Raw genomic sequence first — 25,944 nt, forward strand, 5'->3', positions numbered from 1 at the left:
CCCATGTGTCATCCACATATCTGAACCAGTGGCTCTGAGTTGTTCCCTTAAAGGAGTTCAAGGCTCTGTATTCTACATCCTCCATGTACAAGTTAGCCACAATGGGCGATACTGGTGAGCCCATGGCACAGCCATGTTTCTGTCTGTAAAAATTACCATTGTATTTGAAATAAGTAGTGCTCAGGCAGAGCTCCAGTAGTTGGCATATCTGGTCTGGGCTGAGCTTGGTTCTGTCATGGAGGGTGTTGTCATGTATCAACCGTTGCCTGACTGTTTCCAAAGCCTCCATGGTTGGAACGCAAGTGAACAGGGAGGTCACCTCATAGGATACCATGGTATCATCTGGATCCATTTTTAAACCTCTTACTTTGTTTACAAAGTCTATGGAGTTCTGGATATGGTGGGGCGTATTGCCCACCAAGGGAGTCAGGATGTTGGCTAAGACAAGCATGAACTGAAGAAGCCTCTTGGATAAGAGGTGAAACGTCTTCTAAGACAAAACCAAGTCCAGTTGCGTTTGATTCAATTGCCTTGAGACATTTCCCTCAGTGAGAACGAAGCTTTTATTTCTTTTAATTTCACAGATACGAAACAATAAATTGTAAAGACAGTAAAGTCTCCACTAAAATAGCATTTTAAGTCTTGTGTGTGATTTATCCTGGCTTCATATGAACAGAGGAAGTCTCCGCTCATCGCTACTGGCTTCATATGAACAGAGGAAGTCTCCGCTCATCGCTAGGCTAATTTATACACTGTAAAACACCATAGGCTTGTGCTAATAACGTTAGCATGTTGTNCTAGGCTAATCTATACAATGTAAAATGCCATAGGCTTGTGCTAAAAACATTAGCATGTTGTATTTGTGGGGAAAATGTGTCCAGATAAAGACAAATGTTTGCAAATTGTTGCTATTAAGCCATGTTTAATGTGTGTTTAATGTGTGTTTTGAATCAACTAAACTTTAAGGCACTTCACAGAAACCCACTGCCAACTAGTGCTTCAGAGGTGTAACTGCAGAGTGACACAGACACACCACCGCACAATTATAAATGCTCACAACGGCGTAGACCACGTGTGTAGGCTATGGCTTAGGCTCTGCATTAAGCTGATGCACAATTATAAATCCCACTTAATGCTATTTAAAAACTTGATTTTTTTTTTTTTTGTTGGTTTTTTTTTTAGATATTTGCATATGTATGCAGAATCTCTAGGCAACAGTCCATATGGATAGCAAAAGAGGCAAAATGCACTGGCCGAAGCGCAGTCTTGGAACCCATCGTTGATCATCTGACAACAACTAAGCTTTTTTAAAATGTATTTATCTGCATTCATATGCAAATATCTGTTTATAAAGATGAGCTGGAATGTTGTCTGGGCCTGTTTCAAGTCACTAATTGAACTATAAACAATGACCGGAGCATGGAGGAGGAAGTCTTGGCCCAAATAACTGCTGGCTACACCAGAGCCTCCTAAAAATTGTCCGTTGCCCCAAGAGGTTATGTTTTATTTATCTTATTTAACCTTTATTTAACCAAGAAGTCCCATTGAGATTGAAAATCTCTTTCACAAGAGAGACCTGGCCGAGGTAGCAGCCAGTCAAAACACATTTAAATGCAACAAATACAACATTTAATGCAAAAATCCACAATAAATTATTCAAACATTGTGGCCTCTCAAGAAAAACAAGCATGTGTCTCTGTCACCACATTCTTTATCATGCCCTTAAATTCATCTAATCTTAAATCTTTTTGAAGATTGTTTCATGTCCAAGTTGCAAAGTAGGAGAGTGCAGCTTTCCCCAGAACCCCAAGATCATCAGATAGCTGACGGGTTCAGAGACTGGGTGAGCAAAAGATCCTTTTGGTTAAATATTAAATAAGTCGATGCATCCTGTCTGGTGCTACAAGTAATGACTTCTTCATTATTCAACCAAGAGCTTTCAAACTTTAACCAAGAGCTCAGTTGCCCTAAGATTACCATTAAATATTAATCCTGCTTTAGTTGCCTAAAACGATGCTGTCATGAAAACAAATGAAAAAGGTTGACAGATATTCATTCATTATCCCTAACCACTTATCCTCTTCAGGGTCACGGAGAGCTAGAGCCGATCCCAGTTGACTTTGGGTAACAGGCAAGGTATACCCTGTACAGATCACCAGACTAGGGCTGACACAGAGACAGACAACCACTTGGGCAATTTTAGAGTCACCATTTAACCTAACCTTTATGTCTTTGGCTGTGGGAGGAAGCAGGAGAACCCAGAGACAATGCAAATTCCATACGGCAGGGCTCCACTTGGCCGGTGGATTCGAACCAAGAACCTTCTTGCACCAGCATGCCAACAGATATGTTCAACATAAATGCTTGTCAATTAAAAACGTAAACAAGGCAGCATTGTCTTCACACATAATGATGACCACGATGTTTAGGGCTGCAGGAGCATGAGCTGACTTACTGTAACGTGGACAGTTGATCGTTGAGATACAAACACTCATTCAGACTCACTAAAGATGACTAAGAGCTACATGACTTTTCATAACAACTTGTGGCGTCCTTATATCCAGTAGGCAGACTGTCTGCTGGATTTAATGTCCTTTTCCATCTGCACACACAGATGTACCCCATCTATGAATATGAGGGCGGAGTGTGTGCGCATGTGTTGGTTTCCAGGGTTATGATTTTGTAAACCATAAACACTTCATGCATTAACATCTGTTTTCATGCTTGTGTTTGTGTATATTTGCCTGTGCGCATGATTCTCAGCAACTGATATGAATTAATGTAATTACGTGTGTACTGTATGTTAATGTATGTTGTATATAAATGTGTTGGATCTGTGTATGTGCGCCCATAAAAGCCAACTGATTAAGTGTTCTGAGCGCCAGGACGAGAGGGCCAACTGAGAGGCAGTGTCAGGAAGCATAATTATACAAATTTGCTGGCAGTTTAGAAGTGTGCGTGTGTGTGTGCTCAAATGTCCATGCTCGATTGTTTGTGCGAGCGCCCTAACGTGCGTCTCATTGTGTTCACACTTGTTGTGCACGCACGTGTCTGCCGGTGAAATCTCCAGCTTCAAGTGGTCACGACGCACAAAGGCAGCCGCCAGCTCGCAGGCTCAGGGCCAAACACATTGCCTCAGAAATGACAGACGCCTGCCACACACAACTCTGAGGCGAACGGCACTGTGGGGTAGATGTATGAGAGCACGGTTCGCTGCAAATGAATTGAAGAGAGGGGATACTTCAGGAAATCATCATTTGTAATGCACGGCTTTATGGGATTTTCCTATCAAAGAGGATCATTGCTACAAATGGAGTAATCTGAGCCCGCCTATCATTAGAGAGTCAACAGCGCAGACACTTTGATCTAAGCTGCCTTGATTTAGTGATACTTTTCTTATTCTCAACAGTGTTTATTAAACTGCCCTTGAGCAAAGCACTGACCACTAACTGCAGAACGGCTGACGAGACGATAATGTGGTACAGAAAGGATATGATTTGATTTCGGTAATGAGTATGTCATTGCTGCAGCGAAGCAGTAATAGGACTCTGACTGAGTTTTAATGTTATGCATAAATGTAATGTATCCACACATATTTATTCACGTCCAGGTAAAGCAAAAATAAATGTGGTGAGTTTGTCGCAATGCAAAAAAATGTGTCACTAGCCACCCAGTCAAATTTGGCATCAAAATAGTGGTAATAGTTTCACTTTTTTCCCCCTATATATTTGGTTATTTATTGCTCCACACATTGGCAGTGCAGAGCATACTCTGGGCACAGACAGAGCAGCAGAATGGCAGGCGCAGTAAAGTGAAACTTTCCGTTCATTGCGCTGGGTCTAAAAGTTTGCTTTTCTGCTCCTCTCATCCGTTGGTCTGATCTGATCAGCTCTGATCGGATTATCTGATCAATTATCTACCCTGGAATTCCAAACTCCACAAACTGCTGCTGAGGAAAACAAGAAGAGTTACGCCTATGTTGCATTCACAGACCCGCAAAAACCTCCATATTTAGAGAGGGGACACAGACTGATACACAAGGACACACAGGCATTGTCAGCTACCGCCACACATGGATTCTAACTCTGTGGGAAACCCTGATGTGTAATGTGCTGAGAAAGAAATCTTTAAAGATCCTGCTGGTGTGCACAATAATGGCAGGGGAAGATGCTGACAAGAAGATAATGAGGGCTGGTTATGTTTCAAAATATAACACTTGTCATATACTGTACAGTAATCAAAGCTGTATCTGTTAATCCCCTGTTATCTTGTCTGGCCAATATTCTTGTCAGAACACCAACAAGTTTTGGAGTAACTGAGAGTTCAGATATTCCTTTGGGCATTGTTTGAAACTTTGATTCGGACAACAAAGATGTAGATAACAACTAAACAAAAAAGTTGATTAAGTGTTGAATAGCCTTTAGATGTTTGTGAACATCTCATCGCTGTTTAAATAAGAAAAAAATAAATCAAACAGAAGTCAGTGACATACAGTATCCATTTGGCAAAGCTCCAGACCGGATGGAGGAGTCTGTTCTAATCTGAGAGGCCAGAGACCCCAATCTACCCACAGCGTCTCAATTAAGAAGAATCTAATCTGATAACAGACTGTGTACACACACACACACACACACACACACAAACAAACACACACGCTGTCTCTAAAACACATTTACACACTCTGTCTCAGCTACACACACACACAAAGGACCTGTGGAAATCAATCCAAGCCTGGGCCTCATAATTAAAACAAGGCTGAATGAATTCACCTTCACAGTTTTTAAATATGCATTTGTACAGTTAGAAGGTTAAAGGGATGGTTCCGATTTTTTTGAAGTGGGGTTATATGAGGTACTTGTCCATAGTCAGTGTATTTCCTACAGTGGATGTCTGTTGGCACGCCCTCAGTTTGGAGAAGTAGGCTGGAATCCAACATGAAGGCTAGGCAATGTACTGCTGTGGATGGGGGCAGCAGCAAAATGTATTTTAGCCACCTAAAACAATTTACAACAGTTTAAGTGTACGCTATATTGAGAGTATTTTCACTGCTTTATCTTTCTGTCAGACAGAGCTTTCTGAGAAGGAAGGTGTGAACAGCCTCAATTTCCCATCTATGCTCTTCTCAAAACCAGACTCCACTGACAAAAACAGGAAGTTTGGCTCGCTGAACACAGGAGCTGCTGGTTAACGGTGCTTCAACCAGATAGTTAGTTTGTAGCCCTTTTTAGATAGGAATTGTGCAAATTTGTAGGAAAGCCCAATCAGTCTTCTTTCAGCATTGGCAGTATAAAAACAAAATCGGGGAGTGCGGCAAATTGGCGCCTACCTACTTTTGTTTATACAGAATGCGCCTTTTTCGGGGCAACGGGGGGCGTGAGCAAGTAACAAAACATGTAGCTCAGCGTGTGATGTAAGAGGTGACATTGGAGGGAAGCCGCGGCTGGTCAGTCCTTCTCTCGTAAGTTGGCCCATTCCTCACCGTCCCCGTCATCTGACGGTTAATGGCCTCTTCGTTTGCGAGGGCAAGGAGGGTGCGCAATTCCTTGTCTCCCCAGTTGCTCATCTTTACAGTGTCTGTCAGGTATGTGTTTCCCTCTTGCTACTAGTTGCTAGCTAATTCCTGCTATCAGCTGTTTTCTGTTTATCCACCGCCAGTAGGTTGCACGTGCGGCGTCATCAACAGCTCCTCCCAAAAGTCATCAACAGCCCCTCCCGTTGCGGAAGGCTGCCTCGGTCTGTTTAAACTAAAAGGGTTCCGCCAATATGACTACCCTACGAGGCGGAAAATTGGGCACCTCGGATCAACTCGCCAATCTGGCTCTGTGTGTCTAAACGCTGGCAGCTTGCAAAACGGCCCAACATTCGTGGAAAATCTAGCAGTGTAAAAGAGGCTTGTTTGAAGCCAAACTAACCCTATTAAAAGCCAAAGTCACACAATAACACAAACAAAGTAATTAACCAAGGCAGTGGTAGACCAGCAGCTCTGGTGTTCTGCGGTGTTGAATCACTGTTTTTCCGAACATAATCTGGCTTTGAAGGGAGTGAAATAATGGCTTCAGTTGGCCATCAGTAAGAGCTGTCTTACGGCAAGGTAAAGCAGTGAGCTGGACGTCCTCTAGTGGGACCTGCGCTCACAGCCCAGGTAAAGAAGTCTGGAGAATATAAGGCTGTCTGAGACACTGGCTTCGTTTCAGTCTCTCTTAAAAACGTACTTCTTTTGGAAAGCATATCCTGACTTTATCTGATCTGTCTGTCTTTTTTATTGCTTTCTTATTGATGTTATTTCCCATTATTATTTTGATGTTGATTTTAGTTTTGGCCTGTCTTATCTTATTTTACTTAGATGACATTTTATGACATGTCATTTATTTTAGTTTCCTTGTCTTTTAAATGTGTTTAAAAGACCACAGCAGTACATTGCTGAGCTTCCATGACAGTACTCCTGTCTGCTTCTCCAACCTGGGGGCCAACTGACATCTACTGTATGTAATTCGCTTACTATGGATGGGTACAACATACAATCCCACTTCAAAAGATCCTAACTATCCCTTTAATTTGGAGAAAAACAGAGAGAACGAAAAAAAGGTCCGGCAGCACATTCAGTTGAATATGTCTGAATAAACTCTAATCAGCTGAATAATTTAATTTTCCAAGTATTTTGAGCCATTTAATTGATGCAATACTAATGTCAACAAACTACAAAGTGGATATTTTAAGGTTTCAGTCTTTTCTATAAAATACTTCAAGAGGGGCTGTGACTCCTGCTGGGATCAAACCTTCAGGCTTTTAAAATTCATATATTAAGTGACTCTCATCAGCTTCAAGAGGCAGAAATACGAGCAGCTAGAGCCAAATGTATCAAGAATGCAATCAGTTATTGTTCGGATAGAAACAAAATCATCTTAAGACTTTAACAATGGGCAAGTAAAAGAAGAGACATCAGCTCTTTTTTGTGTTGTGTGTGTATTTGTGTGTGTGTGTGTGTGTGTACATGTGATGACCCCGGCTCCCCCCTCTTATTATCTCCCATCATATCACCCTGCATCGGCGATAGATTCCACATCTGCAGTGCATCCCTGTGAGGCCAGGAGGTGACGAGAGCATCCTACGCCAGAATGACTCGGCAGGATTTCTTCTGCGCTCCCTCCATCCCCACACTCCTACCCACAGACTGACTCACTGCTCTCTGGCTGAGGCCCAGTCTGTCTCAACTCCTCCTCTCCTCCCTTCTCTCCTCTCTCCTAGTGCCTGTGATCTGATGTGAATGGATGCTGATGCTGGAGGGCTTTCTGCAACACTGCTTTCACCCATCAACTCATATTCTGATCAGGGGAAGGAATGAGAGAAGGAGGAGGGAAGGTGGGAGAGGAGGGTCTGTTTGGAGTATTGGAATGAAGCCTCGGATGATAAGAGGTCTGGAGGTTTTGGAAGGTGAATTGGGGCTATCGTCCGATCAGTGCTGCACATGTACAGCTCTCAGCAGAGATCAGACGGAAATGAGGGAGCTCACTCGTTAGCTACTTCCAAAAACACAACTAAAAATGTGTTTAATTTAGAACGTTATTGATTTAGACTGCAGTCTCATGAGGTATATAACACAAACAGATAATACAGATTTAACAAGAAGCAAGACGTATAATGTTGTCATGGATACACCCAGCCAGCATTCATATGTGGAGTCCATGTACCTAGTAAATGGGTTGACAAATGGGTTTGTTCATGGGTTCAATATTGGCCCCAAGCCATTTGCCCCTAGGTTGGGTTTACCCAAGTAGGCCCCACATGGTTATGCCAGGGCTACCTGGGTACCAAGTGGGTAATGGTCCAGAATGGGCATCCTATCTAGGGCCCAATTGGGTAAAACCAACCATGTGGGCAAGTGGCATAGGGCCAATATTGAACCCTTGATCAATCCCATATATGGCCCATTTTTTTGCCCATTTACTACCCACATGGGCCCCACATACAAACTATAAAACTGTCATAAAAAAAAATCTATATTAAAAAATCATTTGTTACTGTGTACCATTGGATGTACTGACAACCGAAGATACAGAAACATAGATGCTTCATTTGCTGTTAGATCATATGTCAATGGCACCGCCATATTGGAGAGGCAAGACTTGCATGTAAACAAATGCAAGTAAACAGGGGAACTGCTTTTTTCTGGATTCAAAAAACAAACAAACATTTATATTTCTCAACCGATTGCTATGAGTCATTTTTATATTGATGGGTTTATGATCTACATGCTGTAAAAAAAGAGAATTTTGTCTCTAATTCAACAGAATTTCAATATTTAACATTAGGCTCACTGCTGGATGCTCAGAAGAGGAGTGTGTTTAAGGCTTAGATCAACTGATTTATTGACGTGGTTTAAAATACTTCCTTGTCATGAGGAATTGTCAGCCAGACATGGTCTTGGCTTATTGTCCTTGGTTAAATACTTGTGGAAATGTCCCTGTATAACTTAATTCAATGTGGAAGTAGCTAACTTATCAGCTTGCTAGCGCTCCAATGAGCCAACGCTGTCTGCTTTATTAACTCCTTGATCATAACAGAATGTAATATCTTTCAATACTGCTTATTCTAGAAGGCCACAGCAAGAGAACGTGCTCTTTGTGTATGTAATTGGTGTTAAGATTCCCGTCTGCATCCAGGCACAAGAAAATGAAAGGCTAGCTAAAATTAGCCCTCTAGCTACATTTACTATGGCTAACGTTGGCAACCAGAAACAAACATAAATGATCCCTTGTCTGCTTGATAATCTAATCAAAGAACATGTTTTCTTGCAGTGGCCTTTCTTAAATAAGCAGTGGTGAAAGTTACTATATTCTGTTTTGACCAAGGAGTTAATACGCAGACAGTGTTGGCTAGCTAGTGTGCTAGCAAGTTGATAAGTTAGGTACTTCCACATTAAATTACATTATATAGGGATGTTTCCACAAGTACTTAACCAAGGAAAAAAGCCTTGACAAATTTAGTTTTAACAGTTCATCTTGACAAGAAAGAATTTTCCACCAGGTAGGCAATTCAGTTCTAATCTTTTAATTTCATAAACACATTGATGCTTAAGCTCATTTTAATTTCATTAAATCAGGTACCGCCATGGCCTGAGTGTATTTAATGCAAATTTATCAAGTGCAAAAAAACAAACAAAAAAAAGTCAGCAACTTTGTTCCACATTTTGGTTACTAGCAGGCTTAAAGAAAGACGTTAGCAAGAGAGCAGTACCCTATGAATGCCACCCAATATGTTAAATCAACATAACAACATTTTAAAATAAATAAACTTAATCCCTTTCTAGCGGATTGTTAAATGAGAATATTGATACTACTCTCATGTCTATGGGCTAAGTAGCTTCAGACCTGGAAGCAAGAGGTGATTAGCCTAGCTTAGCCAGAAGAAACAGCTAGCCTGTGTCTGTCCAAACTTAAAAAAATACTAGCACCTCTAAAGCTAAAAAACTAACACAATGAATCGTGTTTCTTTGGGGAGTTGTATTGGAACTTTCCGGAGTTAGGCTAGCCTACTTCAGAGTTTTGTCGTTGCGAGGTTATCCAGCACTGGTTAAATGACGTAACTCAGTCTACAATCACAGATTGTCATGTTTGCACTGTTGATTTTGTATGGGTTAAACAAATTAGATGTAATGTTTAAATACATTATGAAGATATTGGTAGCCAAATTTATTTACTTTGGAGAGAGCCAGGCTAGCTGTTCCCCCTGCTTCCAGTCTTTATGCTAAGCTAAGCTAATCAGCTCATGACTTTATCAATCTTCTCAGCTAACTCACAGTAAGACAGATAGTTGGTAAATTTCCTAAAATCTTTAACAATTCCTTAAAATCAAGCAAACACCAACACAATGAACCTTTTGTACTTTGTTGTACTTAAAGTACTTTTGAGAGAACACATTTGGTATGTGACAGGCTGTTGTTATTTTTATTCTGTTGCACCCTGTTAAGAGGGTGTCGTGGCAGTTCTGGTTGGGTGACTGTCCTTTTGTTGACAAGGAAATGGCTCTCTTGTCCTCTACACCCTGACAAGCTAAAGTCAAGCTTTGAACAAACATAGAGGGGAAAAACAAAGGAGCAAAGGTAAAAAGTGGGAGACAGAGTGGCAGTGGCTGACTAAGGCTTTTATAGGTTTTACAGATCTGTCCGATTCAATCCTGCAACGTGTCTGTCTTAAAAACCATTTCCACTGTTTCCTGGCTTCGCTTGGATCAGTCATTCTAATGTTCAGATGACACTTCAAACTGTGATCTTCTAATAACCATTTGGAAATGTAACCTGATGGTATTTCTTTTGTCAGCTATATTAAAAAAACCTTGATCCACACAACAACAGTGGGCATACCTTTTATAAAAATAAACAAAGCAGAGATATTTGCAGCTTTTACAGCCAGAGGAAATCTTTGAAGCTTCTCAGAGTGCAAGACACTTGGCTAAACTGTGTGATAGGAAAGTTGGATAAGATGGGCTCAACAAAACCCTGATGGTCCCATTAACTTAGGCAGCAGCTCCTTTGGGGCAGCTATTATAATAATAGCTACAGAGGACTGCAGAGTTATATATCAATTCACAGAAAGGGAAAATGGAGTGCTGATCTGCAAACACTTCAACACAATCCGATACCAATGTAAAATGCAATTACCTTTCATACAGAACATTTCATATGTACTGCTTGAATGAAGAGGTAAAGACTGAAAAAGTTGCTGCCAAGTAAGATTTGTTTCTCTGCTAACTTGAGTCAGCAAAGCCACAGCATAAATGAAGGCTAATATTGCTGTCTTTAAGAGGCTGTGGCACGCTCATTTTTTAAGATAGCATGAAGGTTGTGGTAGAAAACCTTAGAAATCCATTGGCACTAACCATGTCGGCATAACTTGTTGGGAAGCGGGGTATATAACGCTCCAAAGTTAGGCTGAGTTTTGGCAAGGGAACAACGGCTATGGCCATTTTCCAAGGGGTCCCTCAGGGTGCCCTGTTTGGTTCGGTTCAATCAAACCCAAGTTTGATTGCCACCGAAGTTCGGTTTGTTTGGGCAGGTGTGAACACAGCAATCCTATTAGGATGCGCACCAAAACAACCGGACTGAGACCTTGTTGAGGAGGTGGTCTCGGTCCAGTTAGACATGAACACTGAACCAACTGCAGTCACATGACACATTGTTTGGGTTAAACATGAGCATGTTACAGTCCTGGAGGATTATTAATGTGCACCTCCTCCTGTACTGCCTTAATATGCACATTCAGCACATCCAATGCATCAAAACATTGTTTTCTAGTTGGAGCCGCGCCTCGTTTTCAAACTGTATGGTTTGACTAAAATGAACAATGACAGCAATATAGTCCACGATGAGCAGCGCTAAAATCAACCTGCGTAGTTGTCCCTCCATTGTGACATTAGAAAGTGTCACATTTATCTTGCAAGTGTACTCTTCTTCAACATTTGGTTTACTTCCTGGATTTTTCCTACATGGAAATTCTGACCAATAAAGAGCAGCTTTCTAGCGCAAGGCATTTGATCTGGTCTGCTTGCAAATGCTGCCGTGAGAACATGAACCAACTCTAGGCAATTATGCAACTTGGTCAGGAATATTGTTATGTTCCATTTAGTCTCAAAAATATCGAGATATATATCGTGTATCGAGATATAGCCTAAAAAAATAAAGTGATAAAATTTTCAGGACCTATCGCCCAGCCCCTATACTACGATGTATGACAGGCATCGATGCACCCGCAGCCATTACATATAAGCCCACATATTAGCTGGGTTTGGTGCAGGACATGTCAGGATATGCAGATTTCTATTTCCCAACATCCTGGATCAGCAGATTTGCGATGCAGCTGATGTGTGTTGCACTTAACACATATAGTACACAAACACATTCACACTTCTGGGCAATTAGGTTTCCAGTTCAGCTGAGCTGTATTTCTTTGGCATGTGGAGAAGCCAGAAACCTCACAGAGAAGAGTTGTTATCATTAAGTTGAGTGATTCCAAGCTGTCAGGTGCAGAACAGAGGACTGATGATCTCAGACCGAGACTGTCTCACTCATGAGCCAAGCACTGTATTTGCATTTTCTCCCACAAACATCTTACACATTATGTATGGATGAGGAGTGAAAGCCAGCATTCGTCCTCTTGAAATTTTAATTTTAATGGCATGAGAAAAGGGAATGAAGAGTTACATGTTCCTCCTCTCTCCTTCTTTCATTCTATATGGTTACGCTCCCTATCTCTAACTCATTAACTACTCTTCCTCACAAGCCTCCTCTTCCCATTGCTTTCATTGAACTCTCTCCTCTTTCTGAATGTCTCATGTGACTTTGCGGCTTCTCCTTCCCATCCTGACGTCCCTTGAGATGCAGTAACTCTGCTCCTTTCTTGCTGATGTGTCTTGAGGTCGTCGCGTTGGATGGCGGTGCTTACTAAATGTCAGAGGCGGTCAAGCGCCTCCGCAAGAACACAACCCGCCCTAAAAGCCGCTGCCGGCCACCTGTCCATCACATCAGCGCTGCCTCAGATCATTGGCTCTGACGTTTAACCCATTCACCACTTTTCACTGTGACAGATCACTGGCCAATGATATGATTGGCTCTGATGGGTAAACACTGCATCTGTGATTGGAGGAGACAGTGGACGGCAACTTCCTTGAGGTGAGGTGATTCTGCACTTCACTCTGTCTTATATCTCACAACTAGAACATTTGCAAATGAAAAGAAAACATTTTTTATGCAGCGCTTTTTTGCTTGTCAGCCAAATATCAGTTCTTGGATGTCGGATTGTCCTTGATGTAGCACCAAGGAAAGTTCTGAAAATGCTCCCTGATGCCAACTGTATAAACACGGGATAACACTTTTTGATAGTAGATAGTCAAGCCTCCTACTGACTGTGGGTTTTTAGCAATCTTATAAGTTTAGTGCAGCTGTACTGTGCGCCCATTTATAAAATTCATACATGTAATTCCTATGGTCTACGACAGTCCCAAATCCAAAAACTAGAGGGCTAAAACTCAAATTTGTGATGATCCAATATTCCATAGAATGGAACCATCATCTACTTTTGGACCACGACCCACCAGTTGGGAACCACTGTTATGGGGTTTAAAGTCTGGAGTAGAGCTTAGATCAGGCCCTTTAACTGTAATTATGAGCCAGAGCCCGGTTTAAACCCAACGTTTTTTTTAAGGATACGAATGTGGACATTGAAGGCTGACTCTCGTCTTTCTTTCCATAGCAAGCCTTCGTCATGTGCCTCTTAAGTGTCCAGGTCCCTGTCTTTTTGCTGTCACATACCAGCACCGTGCTGCACTTGGTACACTCAACAAAGCCGACACACACGTTGTCACCGTCGACAACTCACATGTGCGCGGCCAGTGGCGCCGTCAAGGGAAAAACAAAGAAATAACAACCAGCCAAAAACAGTACATAGGTCAGATCAGACTTTATTCATTCAATTCAATTTGATTTGATTTATAGAGCCCAATAACAAAAATCACAATTTGCCTCAGAGGACTTTACAGCATAGGACATCCCTCTGTCCTTGGCCCCTCACAGCGGAAAAAAAACATGGACACACCACCGAAACAAGACTAATATAGCACATTTAAAAAATGAGTGAATCTAGGGGTGTCTTTCACTATCACTTTAGCTAGCGAGCACTGCACGAGAGGATGAGAATGAAGAACGTTGCAGAGTTTGCCTGTTTTGGTAAGCCTGCATAGCTTGCTAAAGTATTGGCTTTTTCCTTTCAACAAATGTAACATTCCTACAACAGTAGCTTGCAGTGTCTGTAGGGGAAGTGTAGGGAGGAGGGGCCAAGATTGAGTGTTGTGTTTACAAACAGTAAGCAACTATTCCTGCATATTTTACCTCTAATTGCTTGTGTGTGTTTATATTTATGCTCTGTTTGTGTGTGTGTGTGTGTGTAACAACCCACAGATGCAACCCTTCAGGTGTTTGGGTAGGTTCACACCTGTGCCCCAGTGATGGGGAAAGCCTCAAAGGCAAAGTAAGTGACCCAAATAATGAGCGTTCAGTCAGAGACCAACAGAGAGAGGAACAGAGAGAGCGCCTCTGTCACCTCCTTTGCCCTGTGCACAGTTTTGCAAGCGTGCAGACACATTTGCCAAATGAAACGCCGTCTGTTTGCATACAGCATGACAGTCAGCGAAAACTAACAGTTCACACAGGCAGCAAACTGTGACACTGGCCCCTGCACAGATAGACACAGTTCATGTTGCAGCAGAGCGAATGTGAGGGCCTAATTGAGGTGAAAAAGAGAGGGGGGGAGGGGAGGGATGCTGAGACAGACATCATCGACTTAGTACTGAAGGTTTTTTTGACATTTGCAGCTCCGTGCGCCCTTCTTACCTCTCTCTGTTGAACTTGAGGGAGTGGAGGATGGCTGGTCTCTTCTGCCTCAGGTTCCACAGGTGAACGCTGTCGTCAGCCAGAGCACTCACCAGCGCTCCCTGTCATAACAGAGGGGGCATTTTATTTTACATTCAAAGACGGATGTCATCACTGAAATACATGGGGGCTATGAGAATCTTCCACATATCTATAGACTGCCTATGGTTCCTGTGGGCATGACGCACATAAGTCAGACAGCACTCCCTGGAAACTGAGTTAAAATCAGGCAGCCTTCTCCCAGGTAACGCCGATGATTCATAAGACGTATATAAGAGTACGTGCGCATGTAGGAGGCACTAAAAATCCTCTCCGTCTCTCCGAGGGTTTGTTTAAACTGCTGAATCACAGTCACACAGACACTGACTGACACACACACACACACACACACACACACACACACACACACACACACACACACACACACACACGACTAGGCATGGAATACTGCATTTTTAATAAACATAAATCAAACTCATGTTTTTTTCATGTGAATTCTGAATCATAAAGTGCTGTAGGTATTCAGCACTCAGAGCATGTTCCCAGCCTGTCAATCGACACTTGACAAAACGCTGAAAGAATTTTCCCCGTGGTCTGTGCTGTAGGTTCGCTGCTTAACACGACATAAAGACATAACTGCCTATTCTAAGCTGAGCTATTGCCCACAGTAACAGGGGCTGGCTGAGCTGTGGGCTGATCCACATCTGAGATTTTCTGTGATTTAAAAAAGGACAAATGCAAACAACTGTGTGTTACATAGCGTAGTTGCCATGCAATGCCCTTCAACAGAGGCTGTTTAAGAATCTGTGGTGAGAATAAACTGACTATTTCAACACTTCGGCTGAAAGGTAATAAATTGACAAAGCCCCCAAAAAGTGTTGACAAGTATGTTGAATCAAAAACCTAGAGATCCTCAACATTCTCCATGAACATACAGGATCAATTTATATGAATGAGTAGTCTGTACTCTGTTTTATTTTAATTTCTTGGTTGAAGTAGTACTGTCAGAAATAATGATTTGTCAATATATATTGATTCTGAATATTTGAATCAGTTTCAATACTCATTTTCCACAGTGCTGACACATTAGTACCAGCTGTGTTTTCTCGCTGTCTCATATTGCTAATGTTTAGTTCAGTCATTCTGGTCTCTGCTACTAACAAAGAAAAGAAAAGTCACTGTTGTCAAATCATAGCTTTGTTTATCTTTAAATAAATAATGTATGCCCTTGAAGTCTGAAGAATTTTTTCTTGTGTTATTAAAAATGGTATTGGATATCTTAATTTTTCAAGGTATTCTATCAAAGTAAGAAACTCCACCACCTCTATGTAGAGCCTACGCCATAGCCTAAGTTTCTGTGAAGTGCTGTAAATTTTAATTTATTCAAAACACACATTAAACACACATTAAACATGGCTTAATAGAGACAATTTCAAACACAAGCACACAAATCAGCTTCACTATAACTTGCAGCATTCACAGACAAACACTTGTCTTTATCTGGACACATTTTCCCCACAAATACAACATGCTAATGTTTTTAGCACAAGCCTATGGCATTTTACATTGTATAAATAAGCCTAGCAGCTAGCAGACTTTTCCTCTTCTCATATAAAACCAGGGACAACAGCAACATTTAACAAAGGTTACGGTACATAATTTGGCTCCATTCCAACTCACAAGGTTCACCGACAAAACAACTGTCTTATACTAAACACGTTTTCCAAACAAATATGCAACATGCTAACGTTATTAGCACAAGTCTATGGCATTTTACATTGTATCAATTAGCCTAGCGACTAACAGTGATTTCTTCTACTCGTATGAAGCTAGGATAAATCACACACAAGACTTATTGCAATTTTGCAGAGGCTTTATTGTCGTCACAACTTACTGTTTCTTATCTGTGAATATAAAGTAAATAAAAGCTTTGTTTCCACTGAGGGAAATGGTTTCAGCTTACAGAAATAGACAGGAGGTCAGCATAATGTACATTTCTGGGGAAGTGCACGTCAGGCTACGCCATAGATACAGCGTCAATTCCACGCAGAAGTATAAATCCTGCTTAAGGTATATGGATATGTTTTTTTCCACAAACATTTTTTTCATTTAATCATATTTGGCAAAGTTCTCAAGGCATCACTGGTTATTGTTTTAACACAAGCTACCCTGCATATTGTCTAAATTCATAAACGTTCTTGTATAACAGTTTCAGTCAAAAGAGAAGCAAATACGACTAGTGTGAGTGAGACCAGGCATTTAGTGCCAACTCTTCATACTTTACAGTTTAAAATACTCAATGCTATGAACACTGAAGCACTCAGTACTCAAAAAGTATTGAGGATCATCACCTAACCCTACTAACACAAGGGGAATCTGGTCGAATGAATCTTGTACTCTTGGTACAGCACTAAACAACTTATGGGAACCTCTTACTGCCATAAAACATGGAGCGACAGGAGGGAGATAAGCAGAAAAGGGAAGTGAGTTACTTTCACACTACCAATACGATCATCATCATATATCCTTTCCTACAGCAGAACACAGTGGGAAATACTTTTTGAACATTTGAAGGGGGGGGGGGGATGTCATAAACAGAAATAAGCCTTTATGAATCTGTCTTTGGCTTTGTACTTGTGAATACAGATATATCACTGGGTAATAAGCCATCTTCTAACTCCAGTGTTTCTCTCATGTTTTTTGTGACTTACCTCATTGATGAGAAACTGTAGCTGGATGACGGCCGCTCCACTCTCGTGCTGACAGTAACACTCCACGCCAGGACGACCAAACCTGAAAGGTTCTCTGTCAAGGAACGTACAGTACCACAAAAGGAGATGTTCCACCAAGCTGCTCATTTTTGTTTGTGTAGGCACTGAGCCTGGTGTGCACTGAATATGCATGAGGTGAATGTGTGGCAACCCAGGACAAACGCCTCAGCATTTGAAGGTCATTTTCTCCTCGCTACACCAGATTCAAAGGTCATGACATCTGTTACCTAGTTACCTGTAAGAATGGAAAATGAAATATCAACAGTAACATTTTTATGGTCGGCCAACTGAGCTTGAACATATACACCACCTAAAACATAGAAAGACTGCAGGACTTCAGCTTTTCTGACTCCTCACAGGCCTGTGAAACATGTTTCTTTCTTGGAAACACTGTAATTATTCAAAACCTTACCAGTATGCACCATAGGCCTTAAACTTACCAGGGAGCGTATTGTTTTAAGAGACCATGTTCTTAAAATAAAGGCACTTAAGTTAGCCACTAACTAGACACTAAAATTAATTCAGGTATTCATGCAACCTAATCTCCAGAATAAATGTTGGCACTGTACATCTCGTCAAACCACAGATATGTAACATTTTACATTTCATAGGTAACAGCTATGTTAAAACATTACATATCTTTAGGTTATGATAACACCGAGATTAATGTGTGGTTAAGGCACAGGGTTTGGAAAAGATTATGTTCGGCTTAAAATACAAGGTTATGTCGCCACAACCACCACTGGAAGCATCCCAATGCCTCGCTAAAAGACACCCAGTTTTGGTGCCATAATTACGACAAAAAATGTTACGTCTCGCTAAAAACACCCAGTTTTGGTGCCACAATCATGACAGGAAATGGGCCAATGTCTCGCTAAAAACATCAAGCTTTGGGGCCACAATCACGACAGGAAATGGGTTGAAGTCTCGCTAAAACACACCCAGTTTTAGTGCTACAATCGAGACTGGAAATGGGCGGATGTCTCACTAAAAAATACCCAGTTTTGGTGACAAAATCACGACTGGAAATGCTACAAATACTCGCTAAGAAAACACCCAGTTTTGGTGCCACAATCACGACTGGAAATGCTTAGATGTCTCGCTAAAACACAACTGGTTTTGGAGGCACAGTGTGTCTAGAAGGGCTGAAATGCCAAGTTTTGTTGTTTTTTTGTCTCGACAGTGGTCTGCTGCTTGACAGCCATTTTACCCACATTTTACGCCATTCACTTGCCAATGACAAAGTCAGCTTATATGCATGTCAGCTAATCAGAGCTACGTCACTGTAGAGATGTCAATATGCTCTGTATGAAACGTTTCATATGTAACATGTTTGTGATTTGCAGAAACAAACAATGACTGGGCTGGTTAATAATGACTTGGAAATGCTGAATCACATAAACAATTGTGAGTGTTATACAGAAATAGTAGTATGTCAGACAGAAGACAGTGCCTGCGAGGAATATAGATATAGTCGAAAACAAAACAGGGGAACATTGGCAGTGCTGCAGCAAAGGAAGAAAACTGTAACAGGACCGAGGAGGAGAAAATGGAAGGAGGGGGAGAATACAGATATTCAAATATATAGAAAATGAATCAGCAAGAGAAGAGGTGGATATTATGTGAGCAGATGAGAAAATAATCGCAGGGAGGGAGGGGGAGAGAGAGGACACGGTTAAACAGAGATCGGCAACTCTGATAAAAGATGCAGAGGAGAGAGAAAACACGCAGAGAGGGGCGGAAGAGATGGAGGCTGGGAAAAAAAAGAGAGAGATGAGGGAAGGGAGAAGGGACTGACAGAGAATAACAGGCTTCTCCTCATGAGGAGAGTGAATGGGTGAGCTTACTGATTATATCCATTCATTCTTCCCATGACTCGCAGGACTGAGGTAGGGGGGTGGCAATTTTTCAAACAGGGGGCACATAGAGGTGTAACACCCTGGGGACGACGCTATTGCTCATCATTAGTTAGTGTGTGTGTGTGTGTGTGTGTGTGTGTAAGGGTGGGGGGTTGTGTGTTTCTGCACATGACCAGCTACTATAAATTGCCTGCAGAGGTTTCTAACTAAAACATGACCTCAACCATGCAGTGACTTGAGATTAATCAAACCTTATAAGAGTATTTTTTTATGTATCGACATAGAAAACAGTGAGAATGACAGAGAAGGACTGAGAGGGAGAGAGATATTCCTTTAATTACCCATTAAGCATAAAGAATGGCTGCACATGTCAGTAATGGCAATGGTAGCAACAGCAACAAGCAGAGCCCTAAAAATCTAATTGAAACACCAATAATCAAGTCCTCCTCTCCCACAGTGCACACTGCTCCCTCAGCCCCAGACAGGCACAGTGTAATTTATTAAGTTCTAATGGGGGGTGCTGAGGTGTGCTGTGACCATCTCAATAAATAAAGCCAGCACCGCACGCCTTGTTTCTCCTTGGCCAGAAGCCCCCTAACTCTTCCTGTGCGTACGTTTTTCCATTGGACTGAATATACAACATGGAGTTTAAGTAAACCCACACTCCGTCCTCACAGTTTGCTTCATTCAGTCAAATTATTCATCTCCATTTGTTGGCCTCTGTTTCCTTTATAGGTATATTTAACCACAAGGTATCAGCGTGATTCAGTAGCCTCTATGTTGCCTGTAAAGCTGCCCCTCAGCTCCTCAGGTGGATTAAGCTCTGACCTTCCCCTCCTGGAGAGGCAATTACAGGACTACAGCTCTGAGCCAGCGATGCCCCAACCAGGAGAAATCTACAAGCTCCACTGGATTTTAGCCCCTAATCCGCAGGGAGACTGAGCACACCCAAACTATAACACGTGGTGGACACTATCACATCAGTGATGATCAGATTCATCACCTATATGACGTCTCGCTTAGCCTCAAAAGACTGAAGCTTCCTATATGATCACTAATCACCTCTGTGTAAACCCACAAGACCTTAAGTTTGGTTTCGCTACACATTAAACACCCTGAAAGTAATGGAGGCGATACCTTCGCTGAAGCAGACACTGCAAGGGATCTACTGGAAGGAGATCTGACCTGAAAGATGGCAATCAGTCTTCAGTTCTGACATGACTGAGATAAAGCTCAGTTATACCAAATCTTCAGCGACTGTATGCAGCATAGTAACACTTCAACCAGACGCTCACTACCAAATATCAAATTCTACCATTGGGCTTTCATTCCAAGGTCACTTTATGTATGGTTTAATCCAAATGATGATGTATGCTGGCTGGCTGTTGTCATGCACTGTTTGTATGTATACCGACGAAAAGTAAGGCACCACAATTTGTACGTAACACATCACCAGGAGCCAGTAATTCAGATCAAACCCACATAATCAGGAAGGTTGCAATAACGTGCGTGCACTGACAAAGTAGTATAAAGACTCAAAGTCCATGTAAGGAGGTTGGTAGGGTTATTTGGTGGGTCACAAAACACAGGACTTTCCCCCAGGACACCAACGTTCATGTCCTCTGTGAAACCAAGTGAACTTTGACTTATTTTAAGGTACGTGTCTACCAGGGTTCTTTTCCTGTACCTTGCATACGTAACTTTACTTTCCTAAAACTAATGTACATGATTTCACTTTCCTAACCCTAACCCTGACCTACGTAACTTTACTTGAATAAACCTAACCTACGTAACTTTACTTGCCTAACCCTAATGTACGCAATTCTACTTGAATAAACCTAACCTGCGTAACTTAACTTACCTAAACCTCACGTACGTAACTTTAATTGAATAAACCTAACCTATGTAACTTTACTTGCCTAAACCTAACGTGCTTAACTTTACTTGCCTAAACCTAACATACATAACTTTACTTTCCTGAATCTAACATACATAGTTATATTTCTTGAACCAACGTACGTAACTTTACTTGCCTAAACCTAAAGTACATTACTTTACTTGCCTGAATCTTAAATATGTAACTTTATTTTCCTAAACCAAACCTTCATAACTTCACTTTCCTAAACCTAACCACGTAACTTTTCTTGCCCAAACCTAAATGAGGTCATTTTATGACACCCAACCATGTTTCTTTTCCTAAATCTGTCAAAAAGTAACTTAATATGAACTATGAAACTTGACAACGCCATTAATGGCCCACAAATTTGTTAGATATTATAAGAACTGTTGTATGTGCCTTTTCCTAAGATATCATATGAACCGTTATATGAGGATACACTGATCATGGACACCAATGAAGAGGAATTTAGATTCTCATTGAGATACATATTCTTTATCTAAGCTGCAGCTTCCAGTTTTGGTTCCATACAGCAAAAATCTTACAAAAAGTACAAAAACGCATACATACACACAATAACTACCAGTTGCTGGAAAAAAGAACATGTGAAAGATGGAAAAATAGAGTCAGCACACTATATAATGCTCCCATGAACAAATATTTAATTACAGCCAGGTGACGTTTTGAGCACCAAGCTCTTAAGGCAACGGTAGAAAACGTCACTTGGCGGTATTCAAATATATGTTCATGGGAGCACTATGTAATGTGCATACTGTATTTTCCGTCCATACAGCAAAAACACACCAACAGCTAGCGTATGCATGCATTGTATGTAACAACAGGGACCAAAGCAATGGGTCAATAATGGGTGAACACATAAACCCAAGCTAAGCACTGGAAAACCAGTGTGAATAATCAGTCAGTAACATGGGATCTGAGCAACAGAGATTTGTGTAACAGGAGAGAGGAAAGATGAAGAAACTGTCTTGGAAAATTACTAAAAAGCTCATTCAGTATCACTTAGCATCTGATTTGAAGAAACATGGGCAGAGTGAGAAAATAAACAGGTAGACGCACATATTATTCTCTCCATATGCAAGTTTGGCCAACCATGAACAGGACACTGGTGTATTACAATAAATCCCAGCATAAGGTTAAAAGGATAGTTCAGGTTTTTGGGGGTTGTATGGGGAACTTATCCATAGACAGTATCTTACATAAAGCAGATGTCGGTCAGCACGCCACCAGTTGGGAGAAGCAGGTTGGAGTCCAATATGGAAGCTAAGCAACGTACTGCTGTTTGTTGTGTTCTCATGCACTGTTCATACGTAAGAAATACACCGAGAGGGTGTGGGATATATGGATGCTTCGAAACCAAACTTCTACAACTCCTAGCCCAGTGGTTCAACATCCACAAACAGCAGCTGCTAGCGCAACTAGAGATTGATGAGGTACAATACCCATGCTACGGCAAGGGGGAGCCAGGGCGACAGATCAATGTGGGGATGTCATCATCATCCCCACACTCCGAGATTGGGTACCAAGCCCCAACACACAGATTCCCTTACAACAAGGGCGAATGACCTGAGATTGCACCCTCGAGCAACAGTGATCTTAGGGATGCTTGGCTACAAGATCAAGGCCACAAGGAGAGTAGTCAACTCTCATGACTACAGAAAGGCCGGGAAGAAAGGGATACCTAGACAGTACAACAAACTGTCTATACCTGAGGCAGCGTACATGGAACGCCATAACCAAGTGGCTGGCATAGTGTACAGGAACATCTACACCGGGTATGGGCTGGAAGTCCCAGGGTCACAATGGAAGACACCTCCTAAGGTGATGGAGAGTGACCAAGCTAAGATCCTGTGGGTCTTCCAGATCCAGACTGACGAACGGGCAATAGCTAACCAACCGTGTTGATCGACAAACAACAGACGAAGTGGTGATAGATGCAGCAATCCCTAGCGACAGCAACATCAGGAAGAAGGAACACAAGAAGCTTGAAAAATACCAAGGGCTGAAAGAGTAGCTAGAAAAGATGTGGGGAGTAAAGGCAACAGTGGTCCCAGTGGTAATGGGAGCACTCTGGGCTGTGACCCCCAAACTGGAAGAGTGGCTCTAGCAGATTCCAGGGACAACATCTGAGGTCTCTGTCCAGAAGAGTGCAGTCCTAGGACCAGCTAAGAACCCACAAACTCCCAGGACTCTGGTGTGTCTTCACCATATTTCTACACTTAACCCTCATAACTGGACATTAAGTATGTAACTCTACATTGAGTGCGCAACATCATTTGTGGGGTGTTAATTCATTAACTATTATATGAACTGTTGTGTAAGGACATATTGAAATTTCTGTGTTTATCTAGACTAATATAAGGGGCAATCAAAACATGTGCAACATCGCCAACTTAACTCAAACAGAGACCTCACAGGGAAGGAAGTTCTAAAGAGAAGCGTAGCAATGCTGTTTGGAAGCAGTGTTGCCTTAATCAAGCTGAAATATGTAGAGTGACAGAAGGTCACTGCTGCAGTGAACATCCAAAGTTCAGAGCTTCATTCACTGCGAGAAATTAAAAAATGCAAAGTACTCCAACTACAAGAGAGAGGGGAAAAAAGCTCATCAGCGCGCAGAGAATCACTGTCACAGGCAGTGGACGAGGACCCCAATGCACTCTCCACTTGACCTATATGGCTGCGATCCTCGAGGATACCGCTGCTGGCTAAACCGTCGCAGACTTGTAGAGGGACACTGACGTCCATGTAGGTCAAAATGTGCAAGTAAGGGAGCGCAAGCTAGCTTAGATCAGCTCATTTAATGAGGGCTGTGATGTATGGGATGCCTAAAAGCTTTCATTATGTTTCTTTTTTTTAAATTGTTTCCCCTCGTCAGCTGGGAAGTGATGAGGGAGAAAGTGGCGCCTGTGTCAGTGCAGTTTGCCAAAACATAGGAAATAGTCTATCACATGAATTACTGACTGTATGTGAAGGTAATCAGTGGAGCCGGCTTCTTGTCTTCATTAGACATGGAGAAATTGATAGGCTTAGTGGCTGACATTTTTTAATAGGTTTTAAATATGACCCAAAAATCATCCCAGTAAATCTGTGGTTGTTTGTGACAGTATAATGTTTGTACACAGTTTGTGTTTCAGCTCCACACTGAAAGCTTTCCACCATCCCTTATATGTGTAACCTTCATACATGTGACAGAGCCTGTGCGGTGTAAGTCAGGATGATTTGGGCCCGGCAGCAGTACAGTCCATCTCACTCAAAATTACTTAATTGAAAACTCTTTCCTAATGTTGCCTGGCAACCAAATCTTCCAGGGCCCCAGAAAGAGAGAGGGGAGGATTTAAGGTTGTGCTTTTTAAACTGCTCGTATTGGCTTCTCTCTGAAGAGAGGCAGCACATTATCATGAAGCGCACATACACGCTGACACAGACGTGATCATAAAAACATCCTGCAAAATAAATTCAAACCATCAAAGGAGGAAAAACTGGATTTTGTTCATGTTTCAAGTAAATGTTGGCACTATAATTATCATAAAAATGCAGCAGGGCAACAACAAGACGTTGAATCCAGCGGGAGGAGACTTAGCTTCAGCACATGAGGAGGTGGGCAAAGAATTTGACCATGGACGGAAATTCAGCACAAGCAACTTAGCTGTAGCACGCTCAGGTTCTGCATTCCTCTCTTTATGTTTACATGAATCGAATTAAGAGACACGAGTACTTGCAGAAGACGTGGTATTATTTAAAACAACATGCAAGAAAGTGCAATTGGCACAGACTTAGCGAATAAATCATGACAAATAAGAAGCACGTGACAAGCCAAAATCAATCATATCAACTCTTTGTGGCGTCTTTCATGATTCAGTGACACCAGGTTAACATCACCCATGGTTAAGCTCAAAGCAGCCGTCACCACATATTCACACAGCACTATCCAATCATGGATTGCTAACCATGGTGATGCAGTGGTTAGCATTGTCACAGCAAGTGGGTTCCTGGTTCAAACCCTGGGGTGGCGGAGCCCTTCAGTGCAGAGTTTGAATTCTCTCCCTGTGTCAGCATGGGTTTTCTCCAGGTACTCCGACTTCCTCCCACAGTCCAAAGACATGCAGGTTAATTGGTGACTCTAAATTGACCTTAGGTGTGAATGTGAGTGTGAATGGTTGTCTGTCTCGATGTGTCAGCCCTGTGATAGTCTGGTGACCTGTCCAGGGTGTAACCCGCCTCTTGCCCAATGGGATAGCTGGGATAGGCTCTAGCCCCTCGCGACCTCCTAAAGGATAGGCGGTCACAGAAAACAAATGAACAATCCGATTGCCTGAAAAAATGTTCTTATCATACGCTTTTGCAAACCATGGATATGTTACATTATTTTGCACCAGATACACTACTATTCTATGTTTCTCAGCAATGCTTGGGTGATAGTGTGCTTAGGTTTGGGCACAAAATCATTTGTTCATGGTAGCCACTGGATAAGCAGGGACGGGACAGTGAAATCGACTCAGTTCAGTGGCTCAAACGTCGGTGGAAAAGCTGCAAGGAGTCACCAAATAACAATCAGTGGTCTGCGGCGTGGCGGGCATGTCTACATGACATGCCACCCACATGCCCTCTACCTTCCAATGACGAAAGCCAGCTTATATATTATGCCACTTTTCAAAATATATGTATGGAACCTTGCAAATATTCTTGGTGTGCACAAAGTTACAAGTCCAACATTTTCTTCTGGTGGGATGCATAATGGTAGTTGATGGAAACATACATTTAATTTACATTTTCTTGCCAATTTTCTGGAAATTTAGATCTGGAATTTAAGAAAAGATTGATCAAAAACTGAACGCATAGGTTTCTGCAGCTTCTATGTTAAATAATTCAGAGCAAAAATGTCTCTTGACAGTTCAATTTCTTTGTGGACAACCTTCCCCAAAATGGGTCTCATAGTTAAGAGTAGTAGCTAGCGGCCAGGTTTATCTAAGTAGTTAACAT

At 41.9% G+C, this 25,944-nt stretch overlaps 1 protein-coding gene across 3 annotated transcripts in view; it reads right to left on the reverse strand.

Annotated features, from left to right (window-relative positions):
* The window catches only part of stxbp5a (syntaxin binding protein 5a (tomosyn)), a 159,793-nt gene that overhangs the window by 86,218 nt on the left and 47,631 nt on the right, over positions 1 to 25,944 (reverse strand). For all 3 annotated transcript variants that reach the window (XM_050058767.1, XM_050058769.1, XM_050058770.1), the window contains 2 exons: positions 17,131 to 17,212; positions 14,381 to 14,481 (listed from right to left, as the gene is read on the reverse strand). In XM_050058767.1, the coding sequence (XP_049914724.1) occupies positions 14,381 to 14,481; positions 17,131 to 17,212 (183 nt within the window). The remainder of the gene's footprint in view (positions 1 to 14,380; positions 14,482 to 17,130; positions 17,213 to 25,944) is intronic.

The sequence above is a fragment of the Epinephelus moara genome, chromosome 12, assembly GCF_006386435.1.
Source record: "Epinephelus moara isolate mb chromosome 12, YSFRI_EMoa_1.0, whole genome shotgun sequence".
Classification (NCBI taxonomy): domain Eukaryota; kingdom Metazoa; phylum Chordata; class Actinopteri; order Perciformes; family Serranidae; genus Epinephelus; species Epinephelus moara.